Source organism: Vipera berus, assembly GCF_964194415.1.
Source record: "Vipera berus genome assembly, chromosome: Z".
In the NCBI taxonomy this organism is placed as follows: Eukaryota; Metazoa; Chordata; class Lepidosauria; order Squamata; family Viperidae; genus Vipera; species Vipera berus.
In genome coordinates, this window is record NC_138205.1 from 74,986,354 (window position 1) to 75,003,248 (window position 16,895).

At 43.9% G+C, this 16,895-nt stretch overlaps 1 protein-coding gene across 1 annotated transcript in view; it reads right to left on the reverse strand.

The window, feature by feature from the left end:
• Positions 1 to 16,895, reverse strand: part of ITPRID1 (ITPR interacting domain containing 1) — a gene marked incomplete at both ends in the record, with an annotated part of 99,994 nt that overhangs the window by 36,129 nt on the left and 46,970 nt on the right. Inside the window, 4 exons of the mRNA XM_081346234.1 lie at positions 4,677 to 5,239; positions 11,745 to 11,947; positions 14,545 to 14,628; positions 16,775 to 16,826. Coding sequence (XP_081202360.1) covers positions 4,677 to 5,239; positions 11,745 to 11,947; positions 14,545 to 14,628; positions 16,775 to 16,826 — 902 coding nt within the window. The remainder of the gene's footprint in view (positions 1 to 4,676; positions 5,240 to 11,744; positions 11,948 to 14,544; positions 14,629 to 16,774; positions 16,827 to 16,895) is intronic.

A 16,895-nucleotide genomic window follows, 5' to 3' on the forward strand; every position in this document is an offset into this window, starting at 1 on the left:
AAACGCTGCAGCAAAGACTGTTTGCTAGACCGAATTTAACCTTCACTGAAGCCCAGGATGAACTCATGGCAGACGAAGCCACCGTGGGTGCAGTCCAAACAGTCCAGCCTGCCAAAACGACAAAACACGAAGAAACAGTCCACCACGAGAATGCCAAATGCTCAGAGGAATCATCAGAGGAAGAAGATGCTGAAGTCAACAAGCTACACAAGCAGCCTGATGTACAGCACCACAGCAGCAAGCAACAAGAGACTCCTTACAAGGCAGTTCTCTTACCTAGATGTAAAGGTTGTGGCGGCAGCCACCAACATGCTGATTGCAGATTCCGGTCAGCATGTGCAGGGCCTGCGGCAAAACCAGCCACATTGCAGCAGTTTGCAGAGCTCGCCAGAGGGACCGGCCACTGAAACACTAATCGGAAGATCCGACCAGGAGAGGTACCGGGGCCCAGGGACCATTTAGTGTGGGGTTTTGTAAAAGCTGCAGAAGTGTATGCCACACTGGGGACCGATGCCCCCTCAAACCAAAAATTAAACTTCAGGTGGAGCTACAAGGCCTCCCCTGTAAAATGGAGTTGGACACAGGCTCAGCTGTCTCCATTATTTCCCTGGACACATTTAATTTCATGTGCAGTCGCAGTAGAAAATGAGCCAAGCTAAGGCCCTCCGACATAATTTTAACTGATTTTCAAAGTGCTAAAGTCAAAGTTAAAGGGGAAGCCACCTTGGCTGTAAAATTTAAAGGGTTTTATGGACACCTGGATGTCATAGTAGTAGGGGGCCAGAGAACGAGTCTAATAGGACTCAATTAGTTTGATGCTTTAGGCATTCAAGTAACCGGTATCAACCGGACACAAGCTGTGAATCTAACATCAGTTTGCAAGGACTTTGCAGACGTATTTGATTCAGCCCTAGGAACCTACACAGGCCCGCCTATTTCATTCAAGCTGGATCCCAGCGTGGTCCCCATTAGGGTTAAGCCTCGAAGGTTCCCTTTTGTCCTCAAACGTAAAATTGACACTGAAATAGACAAGCTTGTAGAACAGGGCATTTTACAACCAGTTGATGGTGGGGAGTGGGAAACTCCTATAGTCACACTACTCAAGGCCAGTGGAGAAATTAGAATATGTGCAGACTATAAATGTACTATTAACAAAGCCCTTAAGCAACATGCATACCCTGTCCCAGTGGTGAACCACATTTTAGCTTCTTTACAAGGGGGCACTATTTTCGCAAAGTTAGATTTGGCATAGGCCTATCAGCAATTGCCGGTCGATGAGGCCACAGCTGCAGCTCAGACGATCAAGACTCACAGGGTTCTTTCAAAGTGAAGCGTTTACAATTTGGGGTTAGTGTTGCTCCAGGCATTTTCCAGTGAATCATGGAACGTACACTTAAAGGCATTCAGGGTGTTTGCCCTTATTTTGATGATGTACTAATTGCTGGAGAATCTACAGAGGTATTAGCCAGCAGGCTCAGAGCTGTCCTACAAAGGCTTGTCGATCAGAAGGTCGGTGGTTTGGCGGGTCGAATCCCGAGTGCCGCGTAACAGAGTGAGCGCCTGTTACTTGTCCCAGCTTCTGCCAACTTAGCAGTTTGAAAGCATGTAAAAATGCAAGTAGAAAAATAGGGACCACTATGGTGGGAAGGTAACAGCGTTCTGTGCGCCTTTGGCGTCTAGTCATGCCGGCCACATGACCACGGAGACATCTTCAGACAAGCACTGGCTCTTCGGATTTGAAACGGAGATGAGCACCGGCCCCTAGAGTCGGAAACGACTAGCACGCATGTGCGGGGGAACCTTTACCTTTACTTTACCTTTAAATGTAGTATTGGGGTTTCTTCAACTGAATTTCTGGGATTTTGAATTGATGCTAATGGTATTCACCCTGCTGAATCCAAAGTGAAGGCCATTCAATTAGCTCCTAGTCCTAAATCCAAAGGAGAGCTACAAGTATTCTTGGCCCTCCTCAATTTCTAACCATGCATTTCTGCCTAACAAGGCCACATTGGCAGAGCCTCTTCACAGGCTCCTAGATAAAAAAGCTCCATGGAAATGGACCAGCATTCACGAGAAAAGTTTCCAGGACCTAAAGGCACTATTGTCAGTTAAATCTACTGTAACTCATTTTAGGGAGTCTAAACCAGTCTGTTTAGCATGTGATGCATCTCCTTATGGGGTGGGAGCAGTCTTGAGTCATTTAGAAAAGAATAGAACACAAGACCCTATTGCATTTTATTCAAGGACACTGTCCTCTGCTGAGCATAACTACGCTCAAATTGACAAAGAGGCCTTAGCCATTGTAGCAGGAATTAAAAAATTCCATGACTATTTATATGGCAGAGACTTCACGGTCTTCACAGACCACAAACCACTACTGGGACTCTTCACAACAGACAAACAAACTTCCCACATTCTTTCCCCAAGAATGCTGAATTGGTCTATTTTCCTGTCTGCATACATATTTAAGCTGGTTCACAAACCCAGCAAAGAAATGGGCCATGCTGATGGCCTGAGCAGACTCCCACTGCCACTAACAGAACCAGACCCAGCCCCTGCGGTCAGAATTCTGTCCATTCAGGACCTGCCAGAATTTCCCCTCCACGCTGGGGTCATAGCTGCAGAAACAGCTACTGATAAAACACTTAGTAGAGTGCTTTCATGGGTACACATGGGATGGTTAGATAAAAACCCAGGCTCTGAGTTCCACAGTTACTTTTAGTTAGAAGACACGAGCTATCAGCTCACAAGGGGTGCATCCTATGGGGGAACAGAGTCATAATTCCCTCATCACTGAGAGATAGAGTTTTACAGTCACTACATGAAGGCCATCCAGGCATTGTCAGAATGAAAGCTTTAGCAAGAAGCTACCTTTGGTGGCCATGTCTAGACAAGGACATTGAGGCACAGGTACATGGATGTTATACATGCCAGCAATCTAGGCCTGAAATGCCACATGCTCCAGTTCACAGGTGGGAGGAGACTCACACTCCCTGGTCTAGAATTCACATAGACTACGCTGGGCCCTTTCAGGGGCAGCTCTTCCTCATAGTAGTAGACAGCCACTCCAAATGGCTTGAAGTAATCCCAGTTGCAAACATGACTACTGCTAGGACCATCCAGGTGCTGAGAAAACTCTTTGCCACACATGGGTTGCCAGATATCTTAGTTTCAGACAATGGGGCCCAATTCACTGCTGCTGAATTTAAGGCCTTCCTAAGAGCAAATCTTATCAGACATGCAACGTCTGCTCCTTTTCACTCATCCTCTAATGGTCAAGCAGAACGTATGGTGAGGACCATGAAGGAGTCATTTAATGCATAGTAACAGGGGACTGGCATCACAGACTGGCAGATTTTTTTTATTCTGCCAGCATTCTACGCCCTGTACTGCTACAGGCAAAAGTCCTGCAGAACTTTGTTGGGGGAGGTGACTGATCACTAAACTGGACAGGTTGCTTCCAGATAGAGTGGCAGCAGAAGCCTCTCAACCAAAACCCCCAAGGGGGCTGCAAGTGGGCAATTGGGTATGGGCCAGAAACTATGGACATGGGAATCTGTGGGTTACTGGTAAAATTACCAAATCATCTGGTCCCCTCTCTTATGAAGTGGGACTGGAGGGAGGGCAGGTGAGTCATCAGATGCCACATTGATCAACTCAGAAAACAGTTTTCAGAATGGCCACTAAGCGAGGACTGCATCATAAGTCCCTCCCAAAGTCCCCAAACTTGCAGCCAAGCCAGCCCACACATGGACTATCAAGACTCTTCCTTCATAAGCAATGAGGAATTGGGCATAGAGGAGGGGAGTCCAGAAGTACAACATGGATCCCCTGACGGAGCAAGCCAACCAGATTTTAACAACCACTGTGCCAACTCTGCTGAACAATCTGACTCTGGGGTGGGCCGACCCGGAGAGGCCAGTCAGAGAGCACCTAATTCCTTTGACTAAGTGCATTAAGGGACACTGGTCTGCCTGGCCCAATGGGTAAGTTGGTAGACCAGAAAGTGACTGGAACCCTGAGGCGTTCCACAAGGGCACGCAAGCCTCCTACGTATCTAGCAGATTATATTGTAAAATAAAGGAACTATAATGTTGTCTGTACTATTGATTTGTTGCTTTATTGAAACAATAATGGAACTATGATATTGTTAACAGTGTGCTGTTAATGGAAGCCTATTCATTCTGGTGTTAAAATTGTGTAACTTGCCTAACTGTTGCTATGATGTTAAATCGTGTAACTTGTATTGTTTTGCTAATTGTTGCTATGATGTTGTCTGTTCTAAGAGTGGAGGGGTGTTATGTATTGGTCTCAATTGTAACACCACGTGGTAAGCTGGAGCTAGCTAACGGCTCTCCAGCAACTCAGACTCCCTGTCTCCAGTGCTGCTATTGGCTGCCCCTAGGCGGCAATGGGTTGCTTTATTGGCTGCCGCCTAGAGGCCATGCTATAAATTACTGCAGGCTGCAGCCCAGTTCTCAGTTCAGAACCTGCAAGCAAATAAACATGACCATTGCTGAACTCACTTGCCTCTTCTCCATTCCTGCGCAACGAACTCACTACACAACAATAATCATACTTATTTGGAATGGGCTATTTGCTTTAGCTTCCATTCTTTAACCCAAGTATCACTATTTCCTATCTACAGTAAGCCAACATATAGCATTTGGACTTACCTCTTCCATTTCAAAGGAATCTGAAGGCTTGCAGCTGATTCCAGATAATCTCCTGAGAGTATGAGTTAAAAGCAAATTGTGCTCCTTGTGGGATCTTTCTTTACTGAGAATGTCAGACTTGGAAGGAAAGTGGGGCTCTTTTAACAATAGTTGAGGCAACCTCCAAGTTTTAGTGGCTATGAATTGTGCAGATTGGGGTATAATCATCCCCTCTTCCTCTTCCTCATTTGGCAACAGTTCTTTTAGAGAGATTAATGCAGCACTGTCAGATAATCCTGTCCTATTCACCAAATGTAGATTATCAGCAGCAAAGTGGTCTTCTTGGGTTTTACATATACCAGCATTTTGATAGGCTTGAGATTCATGTGTTTGCCTCGATATTTTTCTCAAGACCTGACCTATTCTTCTCTTCTTGGCCTGTGGCTTGCCTTTTGGAATATTAATTCTGGCCTTCTCTTCTCTTTTTCCTTCTTCTATTTTCTGTTCCCTGGTACTCGTGTGACTCAGCAGAGTGGAAAAAGCACTAGTCACGTGATCCAATATTTCCAGTTGTCGAAAGCGCCCTTAAAATTGAGAAAAATTAAACAAACCTTATTTAGTTTAATTAGGGCAAAAACTTTCAAGGCTTTTAACACTAAAGGAGATTCAGTTGGGGGGGGGGAATAACATGAGTGTTTAAAATATATCCTGATCCCTGACTGGAATATATGGGACCAAGCAAGGCTAGGAAGATTGGGATCTTTGCGATAGATATTTTTTAAGGAGTAATTGGAAATTTTTTTAATATTCTATGCCCTCATGCTTGCTCAGAGAAATAGAATCAGACATTTTTCAATATTATGCAAATGAAATGGAAAATATCTTTAATTTGGTATCACTTCCATATGTACATGCTATAATTTAGTTTAGTGGATTTATGTCAGTTTAAGTGTCTATGATCCAAGTATCTTTTACAATATTTATTAACAATGAATATTTTATTATAGTAATCCTTGGAAATCACAGAATATGAGTCAATATTCTTAGTTTCTATGAAATAATTTTACATAGAAATAAAGAGATCAATCCTCATGGACTGGCATACACATCAGTTTCATTCATTTTTAAAGCTTATTCAGATTGACAAATTTAATATTCTGTGGTATGATTATGATTGTATTGGTGTTTCTTTTGAGAAAGATTCTGGGGAGGATGTAACAGAAATTGGTGAAATTCTTGATTTCTACTCTTTATTAAAAGCTGCTAAACACATTCCTTAGCACTTAGATGTGTATACCACTTTACAGTGCTTTACAGAAATTTCTAAGCAATTTACAATATCAGCATATTGCCCCCAACAATCTGGGTCCTCATTTTACCGATCTCGGAAAGATGGAAGGCTGAGTCAACCTTGAGCTAGTGATGATCAAATTCCTGGCAGTCGACAGAATTAGCCTGCAATACTGCATTCTAACCATTTCATCCTTAATCCTGCTTTATAAAGAAGCATATATTCCAGGGATATATTCCAAGGGCCCTTTTTAAAAATACTCCATCCCAAATTTCTATCCAGCTATTGACACTCCAAAGTAGCTGATCTTATTTATGAAGCAGTATAAATAACTGATATGTAATAAAGAATCATTCTGGCACTTTCCAGCTTTTTACTATTTTATTTTGCACTGGAATTTATTCATATATTGTTTGTATTTTAGTGCACAACAGAATACTAATTTAATAGCATGATGACATTAACATCCTGGAATTTTATTCAGTCAGAATAACTGAGTTATTATCAACCCATGAACCTGTACGTGCATCTTCTTCATGTAGTACAGAAGTTGGAACAAGGAGCTAGATGATAAAAGGACAACTGATTAAGTTTGTTTGATGCACTTTTTTCTTTTCTTTTTAAAAATACAACAGTAATGATGCTTTAGCCACGAAGCAGGCGAGACAGCAAGTTAACAGTTTAACTTTTTATTCTGAACCAGGCAAGGAACAAGGGAACATGACATCTATTTATACTGACAGCTGCCGGCGGATTGACCAATCAGGGGTGAGTCTGCTCCCGCGCCGTGGTCGCCGCCAATCGGGTTCGTCCGGTTTTGACAGCTCGGAGCTGTCATCTGTAGCGCGTGTTGAACTGTCAGTGGTTGGCGCTTGCGCGGTTTCGTCCGGCAGCTTTTGACAGCTGTCAAAAGCTGCCGCGGTTTTACCTCAGTTCTGTAACTTCTGTTTAACTAAAGTAAATAACAATTAGTAATACACAACACCCCTTCCCCCTCCCTCTGATTGAGTTGATTTTACCCCAACTGTTTCTTCTTTGGTTTTCCCCATTCATAGTCTTTCAGGTATGTGGGAGGTTTCTTTAATCTCTCGGAGCGCCGGGGGGTAGCCTCGGTAGTATGTTCTGGTTCTCTTGGCGCCTCTTGGGTCGGTTCCGGGGGTGGGGGGTTTGGCTCTGCAGGATCTGCGTAAATTGGAGTGGGGTGTTGAACTGGTATGCTCCGATCAGGGAAGTCCTGTCGTGCCAGTCTTTGCGCCGGTGCTTCTGTCGGTATTTCGTCGTCACCCCTTCCCCCTATAGTTTGAGGACTGCGTTGGCGTAGTTGGTCTATGTGTCTGCGGATGTGTATATTTTGTCCGATGTCAATGATGTAAGACAAAGGGCCTGTTTGTTCGATGACCACCCCTTGTGTCCATTTGTTTCCTCCCCCGTAGTTTCTCGCCCAGACAGCTTGCCCAGTGGTGAGAGTTCTATGATGGAGGGGTAGGTCTGGGTCTGGAGGGGATCTGTCTGGGTGGAGACGGTCCAGTCTGGTGGTCAATCTTTTGCCCCAGCGAAGCTCTGCTGGGGACTTTCCGGTAGTTGTGCAAGGCGTGGTGTGTTGGGAGAGAAGAAATTGTGCCAGTCGTTGGTGCCAGTTGCCGGAGATGATCTTGCGCAGGGCCTCCTTGGTTGATTTTACCATCACCTCTGCCAAGCCGTTCGAGGATGGGTGAAAGGGAGCCGAGGTGGTGTGCCTAATAGAGTTCGCCGTTGTGAAACTCTGGAATTCGTAGGAGGTAAATTGGGGCCCGTTATCGGAAACTATAACATCAGGGAGGCCGTGTGTGGCGAATAATCCCCTTAAAACTTGTATAGTGGCCGAGGAGGTTGTATTGGCTACCGGCGCCACTTCAAGCCATTTTGAAAAGCTGTCTACGACAATTAGGAACGATTGTCCCTGGAACGGACCTGCATAATCTATATGAATGCGGGACCAAGGTGACTTTGTCGTTTCCCATCTATGTACGGGCGCCTGTGGCTGAGCTGCTCTAGCTAGCTGGCAGGAATAGCAGCCAGCTACGTGTGCCTCAATGTGTTTGTCTATACCTGGCCACCACACATAGCTCCTGGCCAGAGCCTTCATTTTGACGGTGCCCGGGTGCCCTTCGTGGAGGCTATCTAGCACCTTAAGCCTGTGTTTGTCAGGGATGATTACTCTGCAGCCCCATAAAAGACATCCCTGATGGGTGGATAATTCCTTTTGTTTTAAGAAGTAAGGTTGGAATTGTGGTTCCTGGGGTGCATATTGCCAGCCCGTTGTGACATAGCCTAGGACTCTGCCTAGGATTTTGTCTCCCGCGGTAGCTGCGGAGATATCTTTGACAGTTAAGGGGCATTCTGGCAGTTCTGAGATAGCCAGTATCCTTCCAGCTGGTGCTGGGTCTGGGTCAACAATTGGCTGCGGCAGTCTGCTCAGGCCGTCTGCATGGGCCATGGTTTTCCCTGGCCTGTATTCTAGTTTGTATGAATAGGCTGATAGAAATGTAGACCATCTCAGGATGCGGGGAGATAATATTTGTGGTGTTAGCCTGTTTACTGTAAAGAGTCCTAATAGGGGCTTATGGTCAGTATAAATAGTAAATGGTCGACCATACAGGTAATCATGAAATTTTTTTACGCTGGCCACTATAGCTAGAGCCTCTTTATCGATTTGAGCGTAATTCCGCTCAGGTTTTGACAACGTTCTCGAATAGAACGCTATAGGGGTCTGTATTCCTTCTGTAGTTAAATGGCTTAGGACCGCTCCGATGCCGTACGGGGAGGCATCACAGGCGAGACATAAGGGCAGCTGTTCGTTAAAAAGGGCTACGGTTGTGCTGCTGGAGAGTAAGTTTTTTAGGGAGTTAAAACTCTTATCATGCTCAGGGGTCCACGTCCAGGGTTTGCCCTTGTCTAGTAATCTATGTAAGGGTTCTGCAATGGAGGCTTTATGCGGAAGGAAGGTGTGGTAAAAGTTGACTAACCCTAAGAAAGCCTGAAGTTCTTGTTTGTTTTTGGGGGTCGGTGCTGTTTTGATAGCTTTAATTTTTGTGTCAGTGGGGTGAATTCCCTTAGCGTCTATTTTAAACCCTAAGAACTCTGTTGAGGGCACCCCGATGGAGCATTTGTCTTTTTTTAATTTGAGACCAGCCTTCCTGAACCTTAGGAGTACCTTAGTTAGTTTGTCAGCCAGGTCATTTTCTGATTCCCCTGCAATTAGGACGTCATCAAAATATGGGCAGACCCCGGGGATTCCCTTAAGTGTTTTCTCCATGATTTCCTGGAAGATTCCCGGGGCTGCAGAGATGCCAAATTGAAGGCGATTAATTTTGAATGCTCCCTTGTGGGTGACTATTGTTTGAGCCAAAGCAGTGTCAGGGGTGACAGGCAACTGTAAATACGCCTGCGCCAAGTCTAATTTGGCAAATATGGCGCCTGACTTAATGGCCGCGAGGATGTCTTTGACAGCCGGGACCGGGTAGGCATGTGCGTTTAAAGCGAGGTTGAGGGTCGCTTTATAATCGGCGCATAATCTTATTTGGCCGTTTGGTTTAACTGGGGTCACTATGGGTGTCTCCCACTCGGCCCCTTCTACCGGTTCGAGGACCCCTAAGTTTGTTAATCTGTCGAGCTCCGCTTCTATTTTTTCCCTCAAAGCGAAGGGAACCCTTCTGGCCTTGATTCTGACAGGCATCACATTTGGGTTCAGTTTAAGTGATACGGGCGGTCCCGTGTATTTCCCTAGTGAGCTGTCAAAAACGTCCGCGAATTGACGGCAGACGGATTCCAATTTTGACAGCTGAATGGCGTTGACACCTGTCAACGCTATTCCTAGTGCCTCAAACCAGTCTAATCCTAGCAGGCTTATTCTGTTTTCTTGGGTCACCAAAATAGGAAGGGATCCTTTAAATTTTTTGAACTCTACGGAGACGGAAGCTTTTCCCCGGAGTTTAATGGGCGTTTTCTGGAAGTCGGCTAGGCGGAGTTTAGTGGGTCTAAGGGCGGGTCCTTCCTTACTACGGTTACAAATGTCCCTGTACGTTTGCCAAGAGATTAGTGAGACGGAGGACCCAGAGTCCACCTCCATCTCACAGGGAATTCCCTGAATCCGTACGTCCACCTTGATTTTGGGCTTAAGAATGCTGTGGACTGTATGTTTCTCCGCCCTCCCCCTTACGTTGGACACTGGGGTCCTGGGGCTGTGCCTAGCTCTGCGTGTATATGGGGCCATACCTTCGGCTGTCACCTCCAGATCGTGCAGGTTTTCCCGGCTCCGGCTGCGGCACACTGCTTTGAGGTGGCCTGTCTTCCCGCACCCGTGGCATTTGGCACTGCGGAACCGGCACGTTGCCCTAGGGTGGCTTCCGCCGCAGCTGGCACACTTCGCCCTGTTTGTCGGGAAGTTGGCCCCCCTCTGATTGTTGGCAGGGCCCCCCCTGTAGTTGCGTTGCATCCTCAGTTTCTCAAACCGCCGTTGCACCGCGTCTATATCTGTGGGGCCGTCGTCGTCCTCAGAACCGCTGAACCTGCCGTCTTCCTGGTGCACGGACCCCCGTGGTCCGCTGTCCGGTACCCGTCGGTCGTCTCCGTGGCAGTCTTCGTATGCGATGACTTCTCTAGCCACATCGGTCATTGTCATTTCAGGCTTGGCGATCAGCTTCTTCCTCAGCCGTTCGTCCTTAAGCCCTATGACAATCTGGTCCCGGATTCGGTCTTCCAAATCCGGGAACCGGCACCGACGTGCGGCATGCCTGACCCTGGTTATGAAGTCATTTGCTGGCTCGTCAGGAAGCTGGAGTTTCCGAGCGAAGTTCACTCTCCAGTAGAGTTCTGACTTGAGGGGCATGAAGTATTTACTCAGCCCCTCAGTGAGGTCTGCATAGGAGATGGTGGCGACCGGCTCCGGGGTGAAGATCCCCACAGCGGCATCATAAACAGCGGGGCCGCTGAGCCAGAGGAGGGCGGCCGCCTTGGCCCGGTCATCTGTGATCTTCTTTACTACCAGGTACCCTTCTACCTGGCCCAGATGCGATTCCCAGCCTTCTGGGTGGCGGGTATCGAATTCTCGAATGTGGCCGTGGTTCGTCATGCTGTCTGTAATGGTGGGTGTCGCTGCTTGCGTTGAATGGAAGTTTGACTTCCAGTGACTTCAGCAAGTGACCAGCTCGGCTAAGGGGAAAAATCTCTTCTCCCCTTAGGTAGTGACTTCAGCTAAGCAAGCAGCATCCCACCTTCGTCGCCAGTGCTTTAGCCACGAAGCAGGCGAGACAGCAAGTTAACAGTTTAACTTTTTATTCTGAACCAGGCAAGGAACAAGGGAACATGACATCTATTTATACTGACAGCTGCCGGCGGATTGACCAATCAGGGGTGAGTCTGCTCCCGCGCCGTGGTCGCCGCCAATCGGGTTCGTCCGGTTTTGACAGCTCGGAGCTGTCATCTGTAGCGCGTGTTGAACTGTCAGTGGTTGGCGCTTGCGCGGTTTCGTCCGGCAGCTTTTGACAGCTGTCAAAAGCTGCCGCGGTTTTACCTCAGTTCTGTAACTTCTGTTTAACTAAAGTAAATAACAATTAGTAATACACAACAAATGACATCTGCATCAGTGGACTTTGTGCTGCTCTTCAAATTTCAACAAAACTGATTTTTCTTCAGTGGATTAGTAACAGCTAATACAGAGAATAATGTGGATTCACCATCTCAAATGTTTGTCAATGTGGCAATGCAGCAATTCCATAATAAATTCAAACCTGTGATCAGCCTATCAATTATTCACTCACCATGTAAACTGGGAGCTTCAACTTTCATGCGTTGTCGTTGAGCTTCTATGAATACTTTGATATTGATTCCTTCAGCAATGGATGGACAACTGATGAAGCGAGAAGGAATCTTAGTGCAGATATCAGGTTCCTCAACACCAAACCCCAAAGCAAGCAAAACCTCAACAGGGTCCTTTTCTGAGAAATCCAGCCATTCAATGACACTATAAGGAAAATATCAATAGAAAATATTTTGCTTGGCTGATCTTCTCTATAAATACTATGTCTATAGTCACACATGCATACACATATGAAGACAACATGCACATATGAGTCAAAAATAATCTATCTGTCTGCTACTTAATAAACTAGCCACATCCTTTCTCAGGCTTCTGAGATAGATAGATAGATAGATAGATAGATAGATAGATAGATAGATAGATAGATAGATAGATAGATAGATAGATAGATAGATATCAATGTTTTAAGAGCTGATTTCAGTGAAAGCCTAGAAAAGTATAGAGCTGCTTTAATGAACAGGAAAAAGGTTCTGTTCTTGCTTTTAGGCAAAATTCAAAGCACTTGTCCAAATAATAATTTTCAAAGGATAGATGATGATGATGATGATGATGATAGACAGACAGATATGTAGGTAGATAAATTGTTCATCCTTAGTACATATCACTTATTTTACAGCTAAGTAAAGTACACAATGCCCCCCCCCGAAGAATTTAGACAATACAACTCTGATTGACACTACAAAAATCTGTACTTTTTCAGAAAAGCGCAGATGAGCTATAGGTACATGAACTTTTAGCTTTCCTCACTTACAGACTCTGGTTATGTAATGGTGAAAAGATCTGTTTTAAACTTGCAACTGTCTTCCATAACAAAAAAATTGAATGGGTTTGTGGATCCATTATTTCTTATAACCTTGTTTGTACCTGTGTCACCAGCTGGCTATATTGGTTCTCCTTCTATAAGCCTGATAACTGAGCCCTGTGATGGGGCTTTTTAGTATTAAAGACAAGGCTAAAATTATTTGGATAAAATTTCAGATTAATAGATTAGCATCAACTTTAAAAAAAAACATCTTGGAAGAAGGTAACAGCAAAGTACTTCTATATTTTTCCCCAAGAAAGCTGTACTGATGGGCCCATGTGGACATCAGGAAGTAAGTTTGATCAAGAATGTCTTTATTTGCCACGCAGCTTACCATGGGACTACTCTGAACATATAAAATGGGGGGGATGTAAATGTAACAATAGCAAAGGAATGAAACAATAAAAATAAACAATGAAAGTACAATAATATGAAATTAAAGAAGATAGATGGAGGGGCAGCAGAAAGCATGGGGGGGCAAGGTCAGATAATTAGTCCAGTAGCCACCTCCAGTGATATATCCTCCTATTGGCTCCCCAGGCCAACCGGCAGAGCCAGGTCATCATGCCCTGGAGAGTGGGGGAAAACTCACCTGGGGGGAGGGGCAGGATATTTCAGAGAGGGCCAGCACTACAACAGAGAAGGCTCTTTCCTGTCAGAGTTTTTTTGACCGATAGGATTCTCAGCAGGCCCCCTCTGTTGGCATGAGTAGGGCAGGTTTGTCTTAGTGGGATGAGATGGTTCATCAAATAATATGGACCTATGGCATGGAGGGCTTTAAAAATCATAGCCAACACCTTGGCAAGTCCCATGTAAAGCGCCTTGCAGTAATCCAGACAAGAGACGACTAGGGCTTGAGTGGCTGAATGCAGGGATTCATGACTGATCTAGGAAAGGCTGCAGCTGTTGCACAAACTGAAGCTGGTGCAAAGGCCACAAATGCCATCTGATCTTTTAGTAGGAGGCACGAGTGGGTTTATTCTAGAATCATCAGCAGAATTTAAGAAGAAAGCTTCTAAGATGGTATGGAAATGATAAGCCCTAATTGAAATGTAATGAGAAAATACCAAGTGATTTCATTCCTTATGCTCTCAAGACTTCTTTCATGTAACTGGTTCAGATTTCTGGACTGCTGGTTAGGGAAACTTGTCAATTAGATCATGGGTAATGATTTGAACTCTTAGAATTAGGATTGAGCTCAGAAACTATTTTCCCTCAAATTCCCCCTTCTCGTTTTAAGGTTACTTCAAAGACATCAAAATCTGCTGTCTTTGTAATCATGCCATTGGACCCATAAGAGGGTCTGATGCTCCTGCATTAGATTTCTTTTATTTAGAGTCTCTCCAGACCCCTTCCTTTCAATATCTACTGCACTGCTTTATTCCTGCAGTTGAATTTTATCCCCCCCTACTCAGTGAATCATTTAACTTCGTACTCTAGTAGCAGAAAGAGGAAGGAAGGATTCAAAGGAAAGTATTTCTGCTTTCTCGGAGACCTGGCACATTATTATAGATATGAACAGTCACTGGGCTATCTGGGGAAATGTGGTTTCAGCATGAAAATCAGTAGCAATAGGAGAACTATATTTCCTAATTGAGTTTCAATTTGTTCCAATTAGCACTGTGAGAGACTCACCAAAAAAATCTGTTCCATTTCATCCCTCCATTCCATTAGACAACAAGACATGCAAGGGCAAAAAGGGAAAAATTATTCTGAATATTTCTAATCATAACTTGTACACAATCTGATGCATTTGTCACCATAAAAAGACCGCAGGGATACCTAAGAGAACATCTGCTAAAGAAAAACCAATTTGTCAATATGCACATATGTGCATCTTGCCTTCCCTGGTACCCATGTGCTTGGGACCTTCATGTATCTAGAGCTGGCTGGATGACAATGTAAAAGCTCTAAACATTAAAATTAGGCCAGCACTGACCTTTTTGGACTGAGGAGCGAATGAGGTGAGCTGGCATTATTCCACCTTGAGAGAACAGGCATTTGTGAAAAGTAATGCAGGGAACTAGAATGGGAGAAAGCAGCATGAAATTTGTTTACACTTGAAGTCCTTTGAGATGACATTATAATTTCTTTCTGGAGTAAACAGTTGCATCTTTATTTTAGTAAGAAATGATTCTTTGAAAGAGCTGTTCAGTAGCAAAGCATGTAACAGCACCATGCAAGCACATTTATTCTCAGGAACAGTATGTTACAGTAGGTGTTAGAATGTAGGTGTTAGGTACCAGTAAATGCTAATTATAAAGGTGGCAGAGCTTCTTTGCTTCTGACAGATGGCATATATTTGGGATCCTATGGGGAGAAGATTTTTTTTTTAACTACCTACCATTTAGATAGTTATGGTTGCTTGTCACAAGGCCCTGGGTAGAACACATGTAAGTAGCACTAGAATCATTTGTTATATGATTATATTGAGATTGTTATATACATATTGTTATATGTTATATTGAGATTCAAGGTGCTGGTAATGACCTATAAAGCCCTAAATGGCTTGGGTCCGGGATATTTGAGGGAACACCTGCTGCCAGCATCAAGCTCCCTTCGTCCAGTGCGCTCGCAGAGAGAGGGTCTTCTCAGGGTGCCGCCAGTAAAAGATTGCCGGCGGATAACACCCAGGGGGAGGGCCTTTTCTGTGGGTGCGCCTGCCCTCTGGAACCAGCTGCCAGTGGAGCTCAGGACTACCCCTGACCTATGTTCATTCCACCGAGACCTGAAGACTTGGCTCTTTGAGCTCTCTGACCCAGGCTGAGAATTTTAACTGGGTTTTATTTTCAGGGATAATTTAATCTTTTATTTGTCTTTTAACTTTTTATTTTGTATTAGTATGATTTTAAAATGTCCTGTAAACCACCCTGAGTCCTTCGGGAAAGGACGGTATATAAATCTAATAAAAACTAAAATCTATATTGTCTGGAAATAACTATACTATCATTATTATATTATTATAAAAGAATTGTCCTGTGAAGTTACAAAACCGTATGTGTTCTTTTTATGTTTAAACTCACAGAGGAGCCTCAGCCACCTAACTTGTTCTTAAGTCTGGAAGTTGGGATGAAAGAAAGTCCCACATGTACAGTTACTCTATTTATTTATTTGTTTGTAGAGGTTATTACCCAGAAAGAATCAGCAACAGAACACCCATCAGAGCTCCAGGAAGTGTCTGCTATAAGCAAAGAGCAGACCTGTGCTAATTAAACGAAGAGTGCATTATTATCTTCCAAATCCATATTGTGAAGAATTTTCACAATTAAACAAAAGTCATCTGGACAACATCTACCCAAAAGAAGTATCCAGCTCTGACTCCTACTACTGAATGAGCAAGTGAAGAAAATGCAGGGAAGAAGAAATAATAACCTGGCAACTGTCACTACTGTTATTCTTAAACAAACAATGTCTGAAAAAAATATTTGTTGCATTAACATGCCGCATTTCTCAACACACAATCCCATCAAAATTAAAAATAGACAAGACCGCACATGAGGACACCCACATCATGTGCAAACATGCAAGTTTACAGTGATTTTGGAAGGGGCACATAAGTGATTATTCTTTATGCTACATGTCCTGCAGTGGGAACATTTATGTGTGAACACACAGTATGGTAGCGTAAGTGCATAGGCACTCACTCATGTATGAATATTTCTGCCATGATTTCATCAGCTAGAAAGAGCAGAGTAAAAGTTGTGGAAATGGCCACCAGCCGTGTATAATCAGAAATATGTGATTATTTCTCCATGCAATTATTGTGCAGTAGCTTCTTAAGTGCAGACAAATGTTATCAGAGAGCTATACTGTACTTAGTCTAATCTATATTATGTTAATGAACTTATGGATATGCATCAAGGAGGGCATTAATCACTTAACCTTCTTGTAGTACTTGCTTGTTGTATTAACATCAAATATTAATCCATATTTTAGCAAGAAAACTTTAGATTTACATTCACATACAACTCTGGCTGATTATATGCATGGCACATGAAGCTTAATACTAAGAATTTTTAATTTTTGTCACTGTGTTATTTTTCCTGCCCTTACCCCACTAAGGCATCATGAGCTTTCCTACATAATTAACTGCATTTCCTTTTTTGAAATTTTGAAATACAAGTGTATATTTCCTATTAGATAGTTTAACACAATGTGTAAAAACCTACCGCATGTAGTTTTGCACAGTCATTTGTACCATGCTCAAAGGAGTTGAAAGAGCTGCAAAAAATGTATTTCATTTTTTATTTCTTTTTATTCTATCCACCATTCAAAAGTATAGATAATCCA